At 46.5% G+C, this 14,357-nt stretch overlaps 1 protein-coding gene across 1 annotated transcript in view; it reads left to right on the top strand.

Moving 5' to 3' along the window:
- The window catches only part of GABBR2 (gamma-aminobutyric acid type B receptor subunit 2), a 340,480-nt gene extending 331,644 nt beyond the window's left edge, over positions 1–8,836 (top strand). Inside the window, exons 17-19 of the mRNA XM_090274483.1 lie at positions 959–1,088; positions 4,497–4,614; positions 7,255–8,836. Of these exons, the coding sequence (XP_090130609.1) occupies positions 959–1,088; positions 4,497–4,614; positions 7,255–7,420 (414 nt within the window). The 3' untranslated portion in view covers positions 7,421–8,836. The remainder of the gene's footprint in view (positions 1–958; positions 1,089–4,496; positions 4,615–7,254) is intronic.
- Positions 8,837–14,357: the final 5,521 nt, after the last annotated feature.

The following is a 14,357-nucleotide window of genomic DNA, read 5'->3' as shown; positions in this document are numbered from 1 at the left end:
TGTCCAAAACCCTGAAGGGCTGGCTTGTTCTTCTGGGAATTGAATCACAATCTGGCTTCCTGTTGCTTCCACCCTTTGGTCTTAGCCTTGCCTTTTGAGTCCCATAGAAAAAGGTGTCTCTCTCTTCCGCCACGTGAAAACTTATTAAGCAATTCATGGCTGTGCTCTTGACATCAGAACAGCACTTTACAGTTTGTATGGTCCCTTCCCTTATATTGTAGGAGGATGTCTGCTCCCCTCCCCGACTACCATCCACTGCCCAACACACACACATTTCCCAGGCTTCTCAGGGACTAAACTGCCCAGGACTTGCATCTGATTTTATATAACCTGGGGGCGACTGCTGAGCTCCTCTGAAGGTGCCCCTACTGATATGCATCTCTGTGCCAGTGTGCGGCTCAAAGCTGACCAGTCTTGCAGATCTGTTCTGCGCCCCCACACACCAAGGGTTCTGTTAGTAGCAATGATAGTAATTACAGTAATATTATAGGGGTAAGTTACTCATACTATGTGTCAAGCACTGGGCTAAACTTTTATTGTATTATCTCATTTAATCTTCACAATATCCCTGGGAGGTAGGTACTGTTATTACCCCCATTCCACAGATGAAGGAACTGAGACTCACCAGCCAGCACACAGCCAGTATGGAGCAGCCCTGGGTTTGCCCCTAGGCTTGTGCAGCTTCAGAGCCTGCATTGTGACGCTGTCCGCGCTGCCTCCCTGGGCTGCTCCATCAAGGCAAAGCCTGCACCAGACACATCATTGCAAAGCCCAGACCCCTCTCATCACAGCTTGTCGGGGAACAAGAGCTGGCAGGGGCATTCTGCGTCTCTTCCCCAATGTGCAGCAGCCCCTCTGGCTCTCAGAGCCCTCCCAAAGCCAGCTTCTTAGCTCTCAAGGCCTGGCTGCCAGGGCAGGTGCTGGCTGCTCTGACTCAGCTGGAGCCTTTGTCTTCTAGCTGGATAAAGACTTGGAAGAGGTCACCATGCAGCTGCAGGACACGCCGGAAAAGACGACCTACATTAAACAGAACCATTACCAAGAGCTCAATGACATCCTCAACCTGGGGAACTTCACCGAGAGCACAGGTAAGAGGAAGTGGGGCCCCGGAAATGTGGGGGCCTGGGTATCGGATACCAACCATCAACCTTCCATTTTACAGATGAAGAAACTGAGGTCAGAGAGGAGCAGGGCTGGTCTGAAGTCACACACGCGAGCTGAGGCATCTGGAACCCACACCTCTGGCCACCATTCAGTGTCCTTCTGGAGCTCCACTCTGCCAGGAGCTGGGGCTTCTGTTCCTCGGCCTCCTGGGCTCCAGTTGCTCACTTACACTCATGGCCAGCACTCCCAGTGTTCCAATTGGGGCACGTTGTTCTCACAGACTGCCTGTACTTCTCCCAACAACATTTCTCAGTTTCCAATGCACCTGATCAATGCATAGGAAAGGAACGGTCAGTCAGACATGACATGACGATAGTTTCCCCCACCACCTGGGAAATGCTAGCTGAAGTAACACAAGCCATTTTTTGCCTAGATTTTGGCAAAATTTTAGATTACCACTGTTGGTAAGATTGTGTGGAAATGAGCCTTCTCCTGCGATGTTTTGGAAGCCAGTCTGGTGGCACTCTCCAAATGTTAGATGTGAAACCTCTCAGCCTAGTAGTTCCACCAGCGGGAGCCTGCCCCTGGAAATGCTCCCACGTGGGCAAAGATACAGACACACGCTGTTCATCACAACGTTATTTTTAGGAAAGAAAAATTAAATGGTCATTATTTGGGGTAGTTTCATTAATTATGATACAACTAAATAAGGCACATAATACGGCTATTAAAAAATGAGGTGTGTCTATTTGTGCAGATATGGCAGGATCTCCAAGTGAAAAAGCAGGACAAAGACCAGCATTATGATCCATATAAATGCATATGTGTGTCTAAGTGCATTTTTAAAAAGATTTGGAAGAACAGACATCAAATAGTTAACAGTGTCCACCTGTGTGAAAGGGGCAGCCAGTATGTGTGGAGGATGGGTGAGAAGGGAGTTTTTACATTTCATTGTATACACTTCTCTGTTGTATATATTTCATCATTTGCATATATTCATTTCTGTTGTAAAATTAATTTTTAAGTCAAAAATCTTGTCTATTATTACATAAGTAGTAAGTATTCTTATTATAAATATATAAATTTATAATTAATTTTATTGTATATAATATAATTGATATATTAAAAGCAATATTATAAATTTATTGGATAAGACATTCATTGTTTAAAATGTTTAAATTGAGGTAACAAGGAAATTGAAAGAATCAAAATTATTCCTAGTAATTTTAGTATCTGGAAAAGTGGACATTTCAGATTAGTGGAGGAATGAATTATTCAATAAATTTCATTGGGATAAATGGGTAGCCATTTGGAAAAAAATAATGTTAGAGGCTTACCTCACGCTTTACACAAAAACCCAAGTGGATAAAAGATTTAAATGTAAAAGGTAAAATCATGAATATGCTAGAAGAATTTATTTATAATTTCAGAGGAGGGAAAGACTTTTTAAGTTTGATGCAAAACATGGGAACCACAAAAGGTTGACAAATCAAACTATAAAAAAAATTTTTTGACAGTGCAAATGCCATTGTAAGTACCATCAAAAATTAAACAACAAAGTGAGCCAAAAAATATTATAACTTAGGTAACAATATTATTTCCTTATAAAGAGAGATTTTATGTAATTGTATATAAAGTGTATGTATAATTATATGAAAATTAATGCAGAAAAGACCAACAAGCCAACGGAAAATTGGGTTCTTATGCTTATGAAAAGATGCTCAATCTTGCTCCTTTAATAAGGAGTGCAAATTAAATCTGCAGGACATACCATTTGACCCAGAAGACTGGCAAAGTTTAGAGGTGGAAAAGTTGCTGAGAATGAGAGGAGACAGGTGGGGAAATGGGCATTCTCAAACATTGCTGGTTGAAAAAAAAGGTATTCTAATCCAGCAATTCCATTTTTAGAAGTTATCCTAAGGTTATACAGGTAACTGTCATTACTGATGATAAATAAATTTTATAAAGTCATTGTGAAATGTGAATCTGTGACTCCTGAACCACTGCTCTTAGGGGAAATACAGGGTTAGGTTCCTGCAAGCCTCTGGCAGGGTGACATTTTTGTCAATGGATCAGCACAAAATTTTGTTTTATGTGTGTTTCTATTTAAAGACACTTCATTGAATATATATTGTTGATTCTTTTCCATTGAACTCACAGCCAATAGCACTATCACTTATGCCTGAACAAACAAACACACATATTTTCTCCAGGTACATCACTACTTAGGAACACTAGACAGTCCTTCAGCGCACAGTTGGGGACCATTTTTAACAGTGACATCGTTGGCACAAAGCAAAAAAATGTGGAAAATGTGGCCCTAAATAGACCACCGAAAAACGCATTTATAGAATGAAAGCGTGGCGGGCAACTCCAAATTTCCAGTACTTGGTGTGTGTCAGCAGATGAGCACAAAAACACCACAAGTATTGACTTCGGGATTATAAGTACATTGTAGTGAGTAGGAGAGTTTACAAATACAGAATCCACGAATAAGGAGAACCAACTTAACTCCATGGATGCAAAATGACATGGATAAAGTTGCCCACTGCAGGGGAAGAGAAAAACACTGAGGCCCCTCTCCAAATGAATCCAAATCTCTCGGCGGGGAATAGGTGTTCATATCTTATGCTTCTTTAACTCCTCCCACCCCCAGTGGTCTGAAACACAAAAAGGGCTGAGACATCTACATCATCCTCTTCTGTGGAAACACAGTCTTTCTTTGAATGGAGACCCTATACATACCACTAGTATGTAACTAATCCATTATTACTGGACAGATTAGGATTAGTTCCAAGTCTTCAACATTGTAAACAATACTTATTTGAACATCTTGTATGTATCTTCACACAAATCTTTATTACATGAGGATAAATCCCAGAAGTGGAAATTCTGAGCAAAAGATGTATGCACTTTCTATAGTGTGTGATGCTTATTGACAATGCCCTCCAGAAAGGTTGTGTCCATTTAAATTCCCAACAGAAGATTACTATTATTATTCTTTTAAATTCTTGGAAAATATACCTTGGAGTTTTTTCTTTGTCATTACATCCCTATGGACCAGTGAAAAGGGCCTTCAGATTAGAACCTCTAATGTCCATTACTTTGCCTTCATTGGTTGACATGATTCCCCTGCCCTTTCTTCCCTTGCAGAACAGGAGGCACAGGGCATGCCATACATCTCTCCAACGTGCCACTTCTGTCCCTGGCTTCTCAGCTCCCTGCCTTGGTCCCAGGAGAGCTGTGGAAGAGACTGAGGCTTGGAGAATGCAGAGAAATGCTGGGCTCTTTTGCATTCTTTTTCCTTGGGCAGCACCCTAAAAAGACTGCAATGTCGATTTTTTTAAATCAAGTTAATATAATGTGTTCTGATATTGTTGTTTTGCATTCAGATGGGGGAAAGGCCATTTTAAAAAATCACCTCGATCAAAATCCCCAGCTACAGTGGAATACAACAGAGCCCTCGCTAACATGCAAAGATCCTATAGAAGACATCAACTCCCCAGAACAGTAAGTACCTTGTCTTTGAGAATTATTGCCCAAGAGTATGTGACTCCTGCAGAACAGTTTATAATTTGCACCGTATTTCCATGTGCTTTATTGAATTTGAACTCCACAGCAGTCCCATGGTGCAGGTCAGATGAAAATGCTCATTTTACAGATGAGAAAACTAATATTCACAAAAGGGAGGTGACCTGTCAAAGTTCACCCAGTTGCTAAGTGCAGAAGATAGGATTTGAATGCAGGTCTGTCTAATATCAAATCCCATATTCTTCACTGTAGCACACTGCCTTTGTTATGTATAAAATTTGATCTTGCTAAGTGCATTTATTTAACAGTGATTTACTGAGACCTACTATGTGTCAGACATAGCAGCAAAGAAAACAGACAAAAATTGCTCCCTTCATGGAGCTTCCAGTCTATCTGGTAAGACAATAACTTAATTTAAAAAGCAAGACCTAGTATGTTAACTTATAGAGGCTTTGGAGAAAAATAAAGCAGGGAGGGAAGTTAGGAGTATAATTTTAAATAAGGTGGTCAGAGAAGACTCAATGAGAAGGTAACATCTAAGCAAAGACCTGGGCATCTCAGATTGCTTTGTTCCCACTGGTAGTTTTTAGTTCTTCCCAGCTCACAGCGGACTGGAAGCAGATATTAGTAATGCCAGCCCTGCAAGTTGGCTCTTGGAAAGTGACACACGGTAAAGAACCAGCAAAAGCAGCTGAATCATCAACTGCTGTGTCATTTGGGGCCATTCAGTGTTAGAGCTAATAGCCTCTCAAACCAATTAGCTCCAAGGCGCACAGGCTTACAGTTCAGAACAATTACTGATGGCTACATAGCCTGTGTCAGCGGTTTTCCTGTCAGTTCCCTACACTGAAGTGTCAGTACCCAGACAGTAAGATGAGTGTCCCTCATATGTCCCTTGGACTGAACACAGGTTCAGACACCACGTAGGTTCTTGGCAAGTATCTGTTGAATGAATGAAACTGTAAGCAGGATCCCACCAGACAGCAGAATTCTATGGCTCTGACAACCAGACAGATGCCCACCTTGCCCAGGTAGATGGCCCTGCCAGGAACGCCCTTTCCCAGGTCAGTCTATCCTTCAGGCCCTTTTCCCTGGGCTCTTTGCCAACACTATCTTGCCTTAAAGAAGCAGTCATAGCTGATGTTCAACTTTAACTTCAAAATGAGGTCTCTGACACCCTTATCTCATGAACATCTGGTGAAGTATCTCTTGGAAGACACCCTTCTGACCAGCAGGTCTTTAGGGAGTGGGGTAGCCATGCATCTGTCCCCTCAGGTCCCCACCAGGGCCCTCCTTACAGTCCAGGGCACAACCTGTTGGGATGAGGCAGCCCCTGTGAATTGACTGCCCTCCCCGACAAAGCTCTGTGGTTTAACAGAAGCAAGAGTCCCACCTTGATTTGTTTCAGCTTTGTTTCTCCTTTGTTTCTGTGAGTTACATAAACTCATCTTTAGAACGGGAATACTGCCTTTGCCTCCTGGGTTTTGGTGAAGGTCTAGGTTTCGTCCCACCTGCATGGCCAGGCACTGGGGACACAGAAGGCCTAAGATTACAGGGAACACAGCTTCCCAGCTGCCATAGAGAAGTACACAAAGCGCAGCTGAGCAGAGCAGAGCAGAGTCTGTGGCCTGGGCACATTCCCCAAGAAATAAGGGGACTTCCTGACCCACCTGTCATGGTGAAGACTGATGAGAAGGTGAGTGCAGAAGGTGTGGCAGTAAGAAGGGAGTCAGAGGCAGCTCTCTTTCCACCCTGCTCCTCCACCAGTCATGCAAATCTGCCTCCTGGCTCGGGTTTGCTGAGTGCATCTCAGGAATTTACCAAGGGCTCTGGGGGCTTAAAGGAGGAAGGGGCTCACTCTCTGAGGGAGGTAATACAAAGAACTAGATCTTGAAGGAAAAGCAGCCCATCAGCTCGGGAGGTAGAACAAGATTCTCCAGGCGGGGAAAACAGCGTGTGCAAGGGCATGGAGAGTGGCCACGAGCAGAGTTTTAGGGGAAACTAGCCACCAGAGGGTAGCGTTTACAGTGGGTGGAGGGCGAGTAGAAGATTCAACTGGAGAATTTGGCAAGAGACAGATCTTAGAGAGCCCTGAGTGTCCCATCTCAGGATTGAAAACAATGCTAGTCACCAAAGAAGCCCAAAGACCAAGAAGGAACCTATTGGAATTGGCCCAACGGAAAGGCCTGAGGTCCTGGGCAGGCAGGACAGGCAGAGCCAGTAGGGAAGGACAGATCAGCTGGGAAGCCTTTCAGGGATGGAACCCAAAGCCACATCCATGGGGAGGCTTGTAAGAGTAGGGAATGAGAACTGTTTTCAGCAAAGTCCTGTTGAAGGGCAAAGCCTTGTTCTCAGGAATCACTGGAGGTTAAGACAGCGTCCTCGTTGCTTATCATCTCCCTGCTTTACTCCCAGGGCAGTAGTTGGCTCAGGTGGGCCTGCATTCAATACCTGCTAGATAGTGAATAGTTAGATAAGATGGACAGATCTTGAAATCAGAGAAAACTATGCTTCTACCATCGGCCTCTTAGCCAAAGCAAGTCCAGGGAACGTTCTGGTGAGCAGCCAGATAGCCTTCGTTAACACTGCTCTCGCTCTCTCTCCCTCTTCCTGCCACAGCATTCAGCGCCGGCTGTCCCTTCAGCTCCCCATCCTCCACCACGCCTACCTCCCGTCCATTGGAGGCGTGGACGCCAGCTGTGCCAGCCCCTGCGTCAGCCCCACCGCCAGCCCCCGCCACAGACATGTGCCACCCTCCTTCCGAGTTATGGTCTCGGGCCTGTAAGGGTGGGAGGCCTGGGGCCGGGGCCTCCCCCATGACAGAACCACTCAAAGCAGAGGTGTCTGCTGCAGGAGCACAGCCAGATCTGCTGCAGAGGAGCTGGGCGCCATGGCTGGCCTCGCAGGACGCTGCTCGGAGGCACTCAGGTGGACAGGACGGGCGCACCTGGCACCTGACCTCGCGCCTTATTTGTGAAGTTTTTATTCTTTCGCAAAGAAGAGGGATGGAAATGACTTCTTCCTTAATGTCTGCAAAGTGGAGAAACTGGGATATTTGAAACTTTGGGAAAAAAATCCTAGATAAGAGAAGAGTCACTAGAACTCCAGCTAGAAGTCACTGAGAAGCCTTGGAAAGAGAAAGGGCTTCTGGAGAAATGACCTCTGCCTCTGCCTCTGCCTCTGCACACACAATGGAGGGCTGTGGCTCCCCCAGGCCAGCCCTTCTCCCCTGGGGGGAAGGAAGTGGGCAGGGCAGCCAGGCCCCCAGCTGCCAGTCCAGCCAACCCTGGCCTTCCTGGAACAAGGAGCCTGCAGGAAGGGCAGCCAGGCTCAGCTCTGCAGCGATGGGTGGCCAGGGCTGGGGTGCGGGAGCAGGCTGACTCGCATGCCCCCCGGTGGGACCTTACTCTCTGATAAATGCCACACATTAACACAATAACACCCGTTCTGGACCGCGGGGATTTAGGGCACGTCACTGCAGACATGCTCTGCAGCAATCACCGACAGTCGGTCATGCACCCACCACGCTGGCCACGTCCTTGTGTTTGTATCAGGTGTTCCCGGTAATAAGGGGGCCACCTGAGCTAATCATGGAATGTCTGTTCCCAGCATACACAAAAAAGAAAGATTGTGCACTTTAACCTCTCTCATCAGGGCCCAAGGGCTTGCCAGGTTGGTTCCCCCCACTCCTCCCAACTTTGTTTCTAACCAAAGTGAATCATGGGCATTCTTCTAGAAGACATCCCTATAGTCGTAGAGGAAAGAGTTGCTAGCTAGCTGAGGGCTTCCCTCAGCTTCCAGAAGGCGGCCTTCAGTCCAGACAAGCCAGTGAGCTGTGCCCATGGGGGTAACAGGGGTGATCAGTCAGCACACTCTCATTCATAAGATCACTCTTCCCTTTACATTGGACCCCAAAGAGCACTGGCCCGAGAGTAAGGCAGACCTGGGTTCAAGTCCTCACTCCACTGCTAACTCCCTCCATGACCTTGGGCAACTCACTGGTGTCTCTCTGAGCCTCAGTTTCCCGTCTCTAACAAGTTGGGGTTGAAATAACACCCATCCTGCCTACCTCACTGGGTCACTCAGAGGATCAAAACTTGATCTCATGCAGGAAAGCTTCAGAACAGTGAAGCAGCCCTGACCCATGAGGTATCAGGATGACCATGACCTTCAGCCCTCACAACAGCCCCGGGGGGGGGGGCGGGGCGGGAAGAGAAGCCCCCAGCACAGCCCTCTACCAGGATCAGCTGGCTGAAGAGAGGCTCCCTGTGACTTTTGTGACATTCCTAGACAGGTTCATTCTTTGCTAAAGAAAGGCCTGAATGACAACGTCCAGGACATCTGCACAACTGAGCAGTCGCTCACTCCCTAAAGAATCCTAATGGCAGCTTCAATAGGCAGGCAATAATCTCCTCCCAGACCCCTGAAGTCAGGAATATGCTGCTGTCACCACCAGGCTTTGACAAAAGGGCCCGCAGGAATCTTACCGCCACCAACATTTCAAAACACCCTATTTCACGTAGCATAGCTTTCCTCTCCCCTCCCCGAAAGAGAGGTTATGGGGGTACTGTAGCTTTTAGGGGAAAAAACAATGTTCATACATCACAGGTCAAGTTGAAGTCATTATCTGTTTCGACACTAAAAATCGGTGTTGTCACTCACTGTGTATTGCCAGTATTTACTTGCTTTCTTGATTTCACCAAAATCAGATTTAATTTAAAGGGCCACACTAATTTTTCAAAGAGAAAGAGATGATTCATTGTACATAATGTATACACACACAAAAATACCTGTAGAAATATTATTCCAGCCTAGCAAGAAAAAAAAGAAACAAACGTATTGGACAGTCGGAGGTGAGTGTGCGCATCTGTAACCCATTGTGACTCCTGAACGTGCACAGTCTTCTAGGTTAACCCACAAAGTACACTGTCTTAATGATACTGTAGGTCCACCCTTTTTTTTTTTTTTAATTTCCCTGCAAATAATAAGACCCACAGAAGTGACTCTAGCTATGTAACGGTCTGTTCTTTTATACACAGCAAACACACCGTACATTTCCAAAAAGGCTTCAGCCTGAAGGTGTTTTCCAATGATGTTAGTGCACAAATGCTTTAAATTAGACTGGAACTGCCAGAATCAAATGTAAATGAGGAATTTCTCATACCCCTATTGCATGGTATCAATTTTTAATAAACTGTTGCAAATTTGTTTTTATGAATAAAAGGGAAAAAACTGTCGTCTTTCATGCCTACTCTTAAGCCCCAAATGCAGGTCATTTCAGGCCATATTCCTCTGCTCAGACTCTCAAGGGACAGTTCTGAGGTTGCCTGCTCAGCATTGCCCCTTCCTTTAGCAGCTGTCCTCCCCCGCCTTCTGCTGACAGTTACCATGTTACCATGTGACCCAGCTTCTGGCCAAAGGTGACGGATCCAAAGTGGGAACCTGACCTGAGCTGGGCCAGTAGTAAGTCCCTTCCCAGGATTCCTCCATGTAGAGAGTTGTAGTTGGCCACAAAAGAGAAAAATGAAACCAACACACAGAAAAGCAGGATCAAGAAGTGGGTTCTGATGGCATCTGGGTCCCTGGACAGCTGTTCCTGAAGGCCAACAGCCCCTTGAACCTTCCCATGCTGGCCTTCCTTTGAATCTCAGTTCCTTCAATAAATTGCCCTTTTTGTCAGCTTCGGTTCAAGTTCAGTCCCCATCACTTGCAACCAACAGGTTCCTTACTAATCCAGAAGCCTCATTGCCCACCCCCTCCCCGCACCCTGAGTCCCCCTCCAGGCCATGACAGCCTGTGAAAATCGGCCCCATGCTCCTTTCCAGACTCATTACCTGCCTCTTCCTCGACCCTATAAACTGTTAGCACTTCCTCCACCATGCTGGCCTCTCAGCCTGCAGCTCCATCTCAAATCCTCCCCATTCTTCAAGGTCCCAAGCAAAACACCATCCTAGAGTCCCCAACATGAAATCATCTCTTTCTATTTTCTGTGCTGAGGATGCTGTCCCTCTGTCATGGCACTGGCCCTCCTCCCCACCTAGACTGTGAGTTCCCTGAGGATGGGGGTCACATCCTCTTTGTCAATGTCCCTCCCAGCTTCAGGCCTTCCCGTTAGCTCAGAACAGGCTTCAGCGAGACTTCAGCAGAATTGAACATTTTGGCTGAAGCATGCCCATATTGGTTTCTGGTCTGGAATACTGAGCAAGGGCAAAGTGCCAAAGCAGGCTGGGGAGGCCCAAGGCCACGTGACTGGGTGAAAACCCTAGAAGCAGGGGTACTGGGCCCACAGACTTCACTGGGAATCTGGTCCCAGGCTGAAGTTTTCTAGTGCCCAGGATTCTCAGTGGTGAGGGCTGCCAAGGAGCAGGCCTCCAGAATCCTGGTCCCGAGAGCCCTGCTCTACGCCACCTTTTATACAGCCCTCCAATGTGATATAGGCTGTTCAAGGATGGGAAACAGGTCCAACAAAGAGGAGGGACACCCAAGGTCACCTAGTGAGTCATGGTAAGGGCAGGAACAGGACCAAAATCCTGACTGGTCTTTCTCTACCTGACCTAGAATCACAGAAGTTAAGAGCTAAGAAGGACCTTAGAGATCTTGTCCAGCCCCTCATTTTGTAGGTGGGGAAACTGAGGCCCAGTGACAAGAGCCAAGGTCAAGCAGAAGGTCCTGAGAGGGCAAGCATGGAACCCGGATGTCCTGGCTTTGAGATGCCAGCTCTTTTATCTCAAGTCCATTTCTTAATATACCTGACCCAGAATCACAGGTAGATAGAACCACCACAGTGGGGAATCACTACAACATGGGGACATTTCTCTGCTGCCTCGGGTTCTTGAAAGATTTTCCTATTTCTTCAATAAATATGGAATCAACTAATAAAAACACCTGACTTCACCTCTTAGTATGTCTGAAAGGGAAAGGGTTGAAGAAAATCCTCATCACCATCATCACTAAAGCTCTCCATGTCTTGCTTGGCTTTGAGGAGCAGGTCTGTGTTAACTGAAATCTGAAGGAAAGGCCCAGAGAGCAGTGTTGCACTTCATTCTTCTTGTCCTCCACCTGGAGTGAAATGAAAAGAGGGAAACTCAGCTCTGGTGACATCATCTGGGCTCAAGGACCAGCAATACCTAAAGATACATCTGCCTTGGAGCTAATATATGCCTTTATCTGGTTATAGAGTTAGGGTTTCTGTCACTTAAAACCAAAAGAAATCTGTGAGAATCAGGGGAGTGCCACATAAGGGCTCATTTTCATTCAAAACTTTATTTATTTAATATTTCTTTATTTTAGAGAGAGGGGAAGGGAAGGAGAAAGAGAGGGAAAGACACATTGATATGAGAGAAAAACATCTATCAGTTGCTTCTTGTACATGCCCTAACCAGAGACTGAACCCACAACCCAGGCATGTGCCCCAACTGGTAATTGAACCAGCGACCTTTTGCTTTTGCAGAACAATGCCCAAGCGACTGAGCCACACTGGTCAGGGCTTTTGAAAATTCTGCCCTCCTCCCTTCCCCTCGTGTTTAGACACTTTTGTGAAATATTTCCCTGTTCCCACACATATCGCTGAGTACGGAGGGAGAGTAAGGAGGCATGGGGGTCTAAGAAGCCTCAGGAGGTTAAAGAAGGGTCAGTGGCCCAGGCTAAGGACTAGAGGACTGGCAGCAAACTGTGTGCCCCCAGGAAGGGCCCTGTGTCTGTTCTGCACTCTCTCTCCCTTGCCAGTTCCCCATCTCCTTGGGTGCTCATTCCTGGCTTGGCCCTGAGGAGCAGAGTTTGTGAAATCCTGGGCAGTAAATGATTAACACACTCTCTTGAAGAGAAAATTTGTCCCTCCCCTACCTCCACCCCATACTTGAAACCCCTAGCAAGTACAGGAGGCTCACCCAGTCATACCTGGTCTGACCTTGGGTGGTCCTGGATGGGTTCCACAGAGACGACGATTCACAGCCTGGTCCCTCCAGGTTTCACTTCCAGGAGCCCCAAGCCGCCCTAAGGCCCACTGAGCCCCTGCTCTTTGTCAGGGCCTGTGCAGGGCACCAGAGGAACAGCAGTGAGCAGAACACAGGTCTCAAAAAGCTCATAGGCTAATGAGGAGACCGGTGCATAAAAAGGAAATGACAGTAGCATGGGATAAGCACATAGCTCAGAATGAGGAGCCAGAGATGTTTCCTGGGGAATATAACCTCCATACAGGGCTGGCTTCATGGGTTTCATGGTCACTTACAAGAGTGACTTTGTATTAAGCCCTACAGTTTAGGTGACCAGTCCTCTACCTAGACCTGAAGATGAGTAGGAGCTGCCCAGCAAAAGAGAAGGAAGATGAAGGCGCAGGGAGGGAACTGGCAGTTCAACTCCTATAGGATGCGCGTTACCTGCTGGGCTGCTGTAGCTGTTCCCAAGGCCAACTGAGCTGTCACGTGTTAATCATTTACACCAGGATCCATGTGGCCTCGGATCTCTGAATGATCTGACAGCATATATCCTGTCTGTGTGTGATGGCATGGGTCATAACTCCAGCTCTTCAGGCCTAGGTGCAGGTTTCTACTTCCCCTCCTATCTGGTTGCGTGGCTTTAGATGATTCATTCAACCTGTCTGAGCTCCTGTCCCTACATCTGTAAAATGGATATGACACCTCATCCAGGGACTCATGTAGATGATATTTGTTCTATTCCAAGACAAGCAGCCTGTAAAGTGAGCAGCTTCAGTAAGTACAGTAAACTCCTGACAACAGAATGCATTTGAAGCAAGAAACTGTTAGGCAAAATACCTTGACACACTCTGTTGGGGGTGGGGGCAGGTGAGATTCTGAGACAAAGCTAAAAAAGGAGACAGGCAACAGTTCTGCTAGGACTAGAAATTTTCGAATGGAAGGAGAGAAAGGTGAGACAGGAAAGAAGCCACGTTCAAGTAACACGGCAGTGTGGCCAAAAGACTTTTAAGAACAGAGATGTCAAGTATTTGATTTTAAGTCATTTGTGTTGCTGTGAAATAAACCCTGTCCTTCCCTTCCCTTAATGCCACCAGTAACCACCACCCCAAAATTGTTCCGAAAAGCCTTCAATAACATTTACTATACAAGCAAAAGTCTTATGGATTTGGGTAGAAATGAAAGAAAGAGACAAGTACTCTTTGGGTGAAGCAGGGATAAAAGAAGAGGTAAACCACAGGATGCAGAGGGAAAATATGCTCACTGCACAAGCAGGAACATGGAGCCCCAGGTGCTCATGAGCACGAAAGTTCCCTGGAAAGTCACAGAAGCATTGGAAAGGCACCAGCATGGGGTGCGTGGATTAATCCCCTCAAGATCTCACTGAGCACCATCACCCTTGCTGATATCCAGGTTATTATATAATTAACAGGAAACATTTCATCCTATAGAACCACAAACCTCAAAGATCCTGAATGCAAAGGTAGAAATACTAGAAAGCAAGACCAATAACACCATGGTCACCTACCTCACAAGATAAAGTCCATGCTCACAGCTTTAGAGGGGGGGGGGATCTGGAGAAACTGCCCACCAGCAGGCTCTGGTGGTGCTGAAGAGCCATTAGCTTGGCCGTCCTTGCTCACAAGGTCATGGCTGCCCTCTCTGTTCTGGTCCACCAGCCTGTTACTAGAGAGTCCTGGCACACATGGGGAGTTAGGGATCTGAGCCAAGGGGAAATACATTTGATTTTTAGCCATCTGAATTCCAATGCAAAAGACGCAGAGCAGTATT

The sequence above is a fragment of the Furipterus horrens genome, unplaced genomic scaffold, assembly GCF_987537825.1.
Source record: "Furipterus horrens unplaced genomic scaffold, mFurHor1.1.pri manual_scaffold_4, whole genome shotgun sequence".
NCBI classification, from domain to species: Eukaryota; Metazoa; Chordata; class Mammalia; order Chiroptera; family Furipteridae; genus Furipterus; species Furipterus horrens.
The sequence above is the reverse complement of the archived record's forward strand: the minus strand, read 5'-3'. Positions and strand labels throughout refer to the sequence as shown.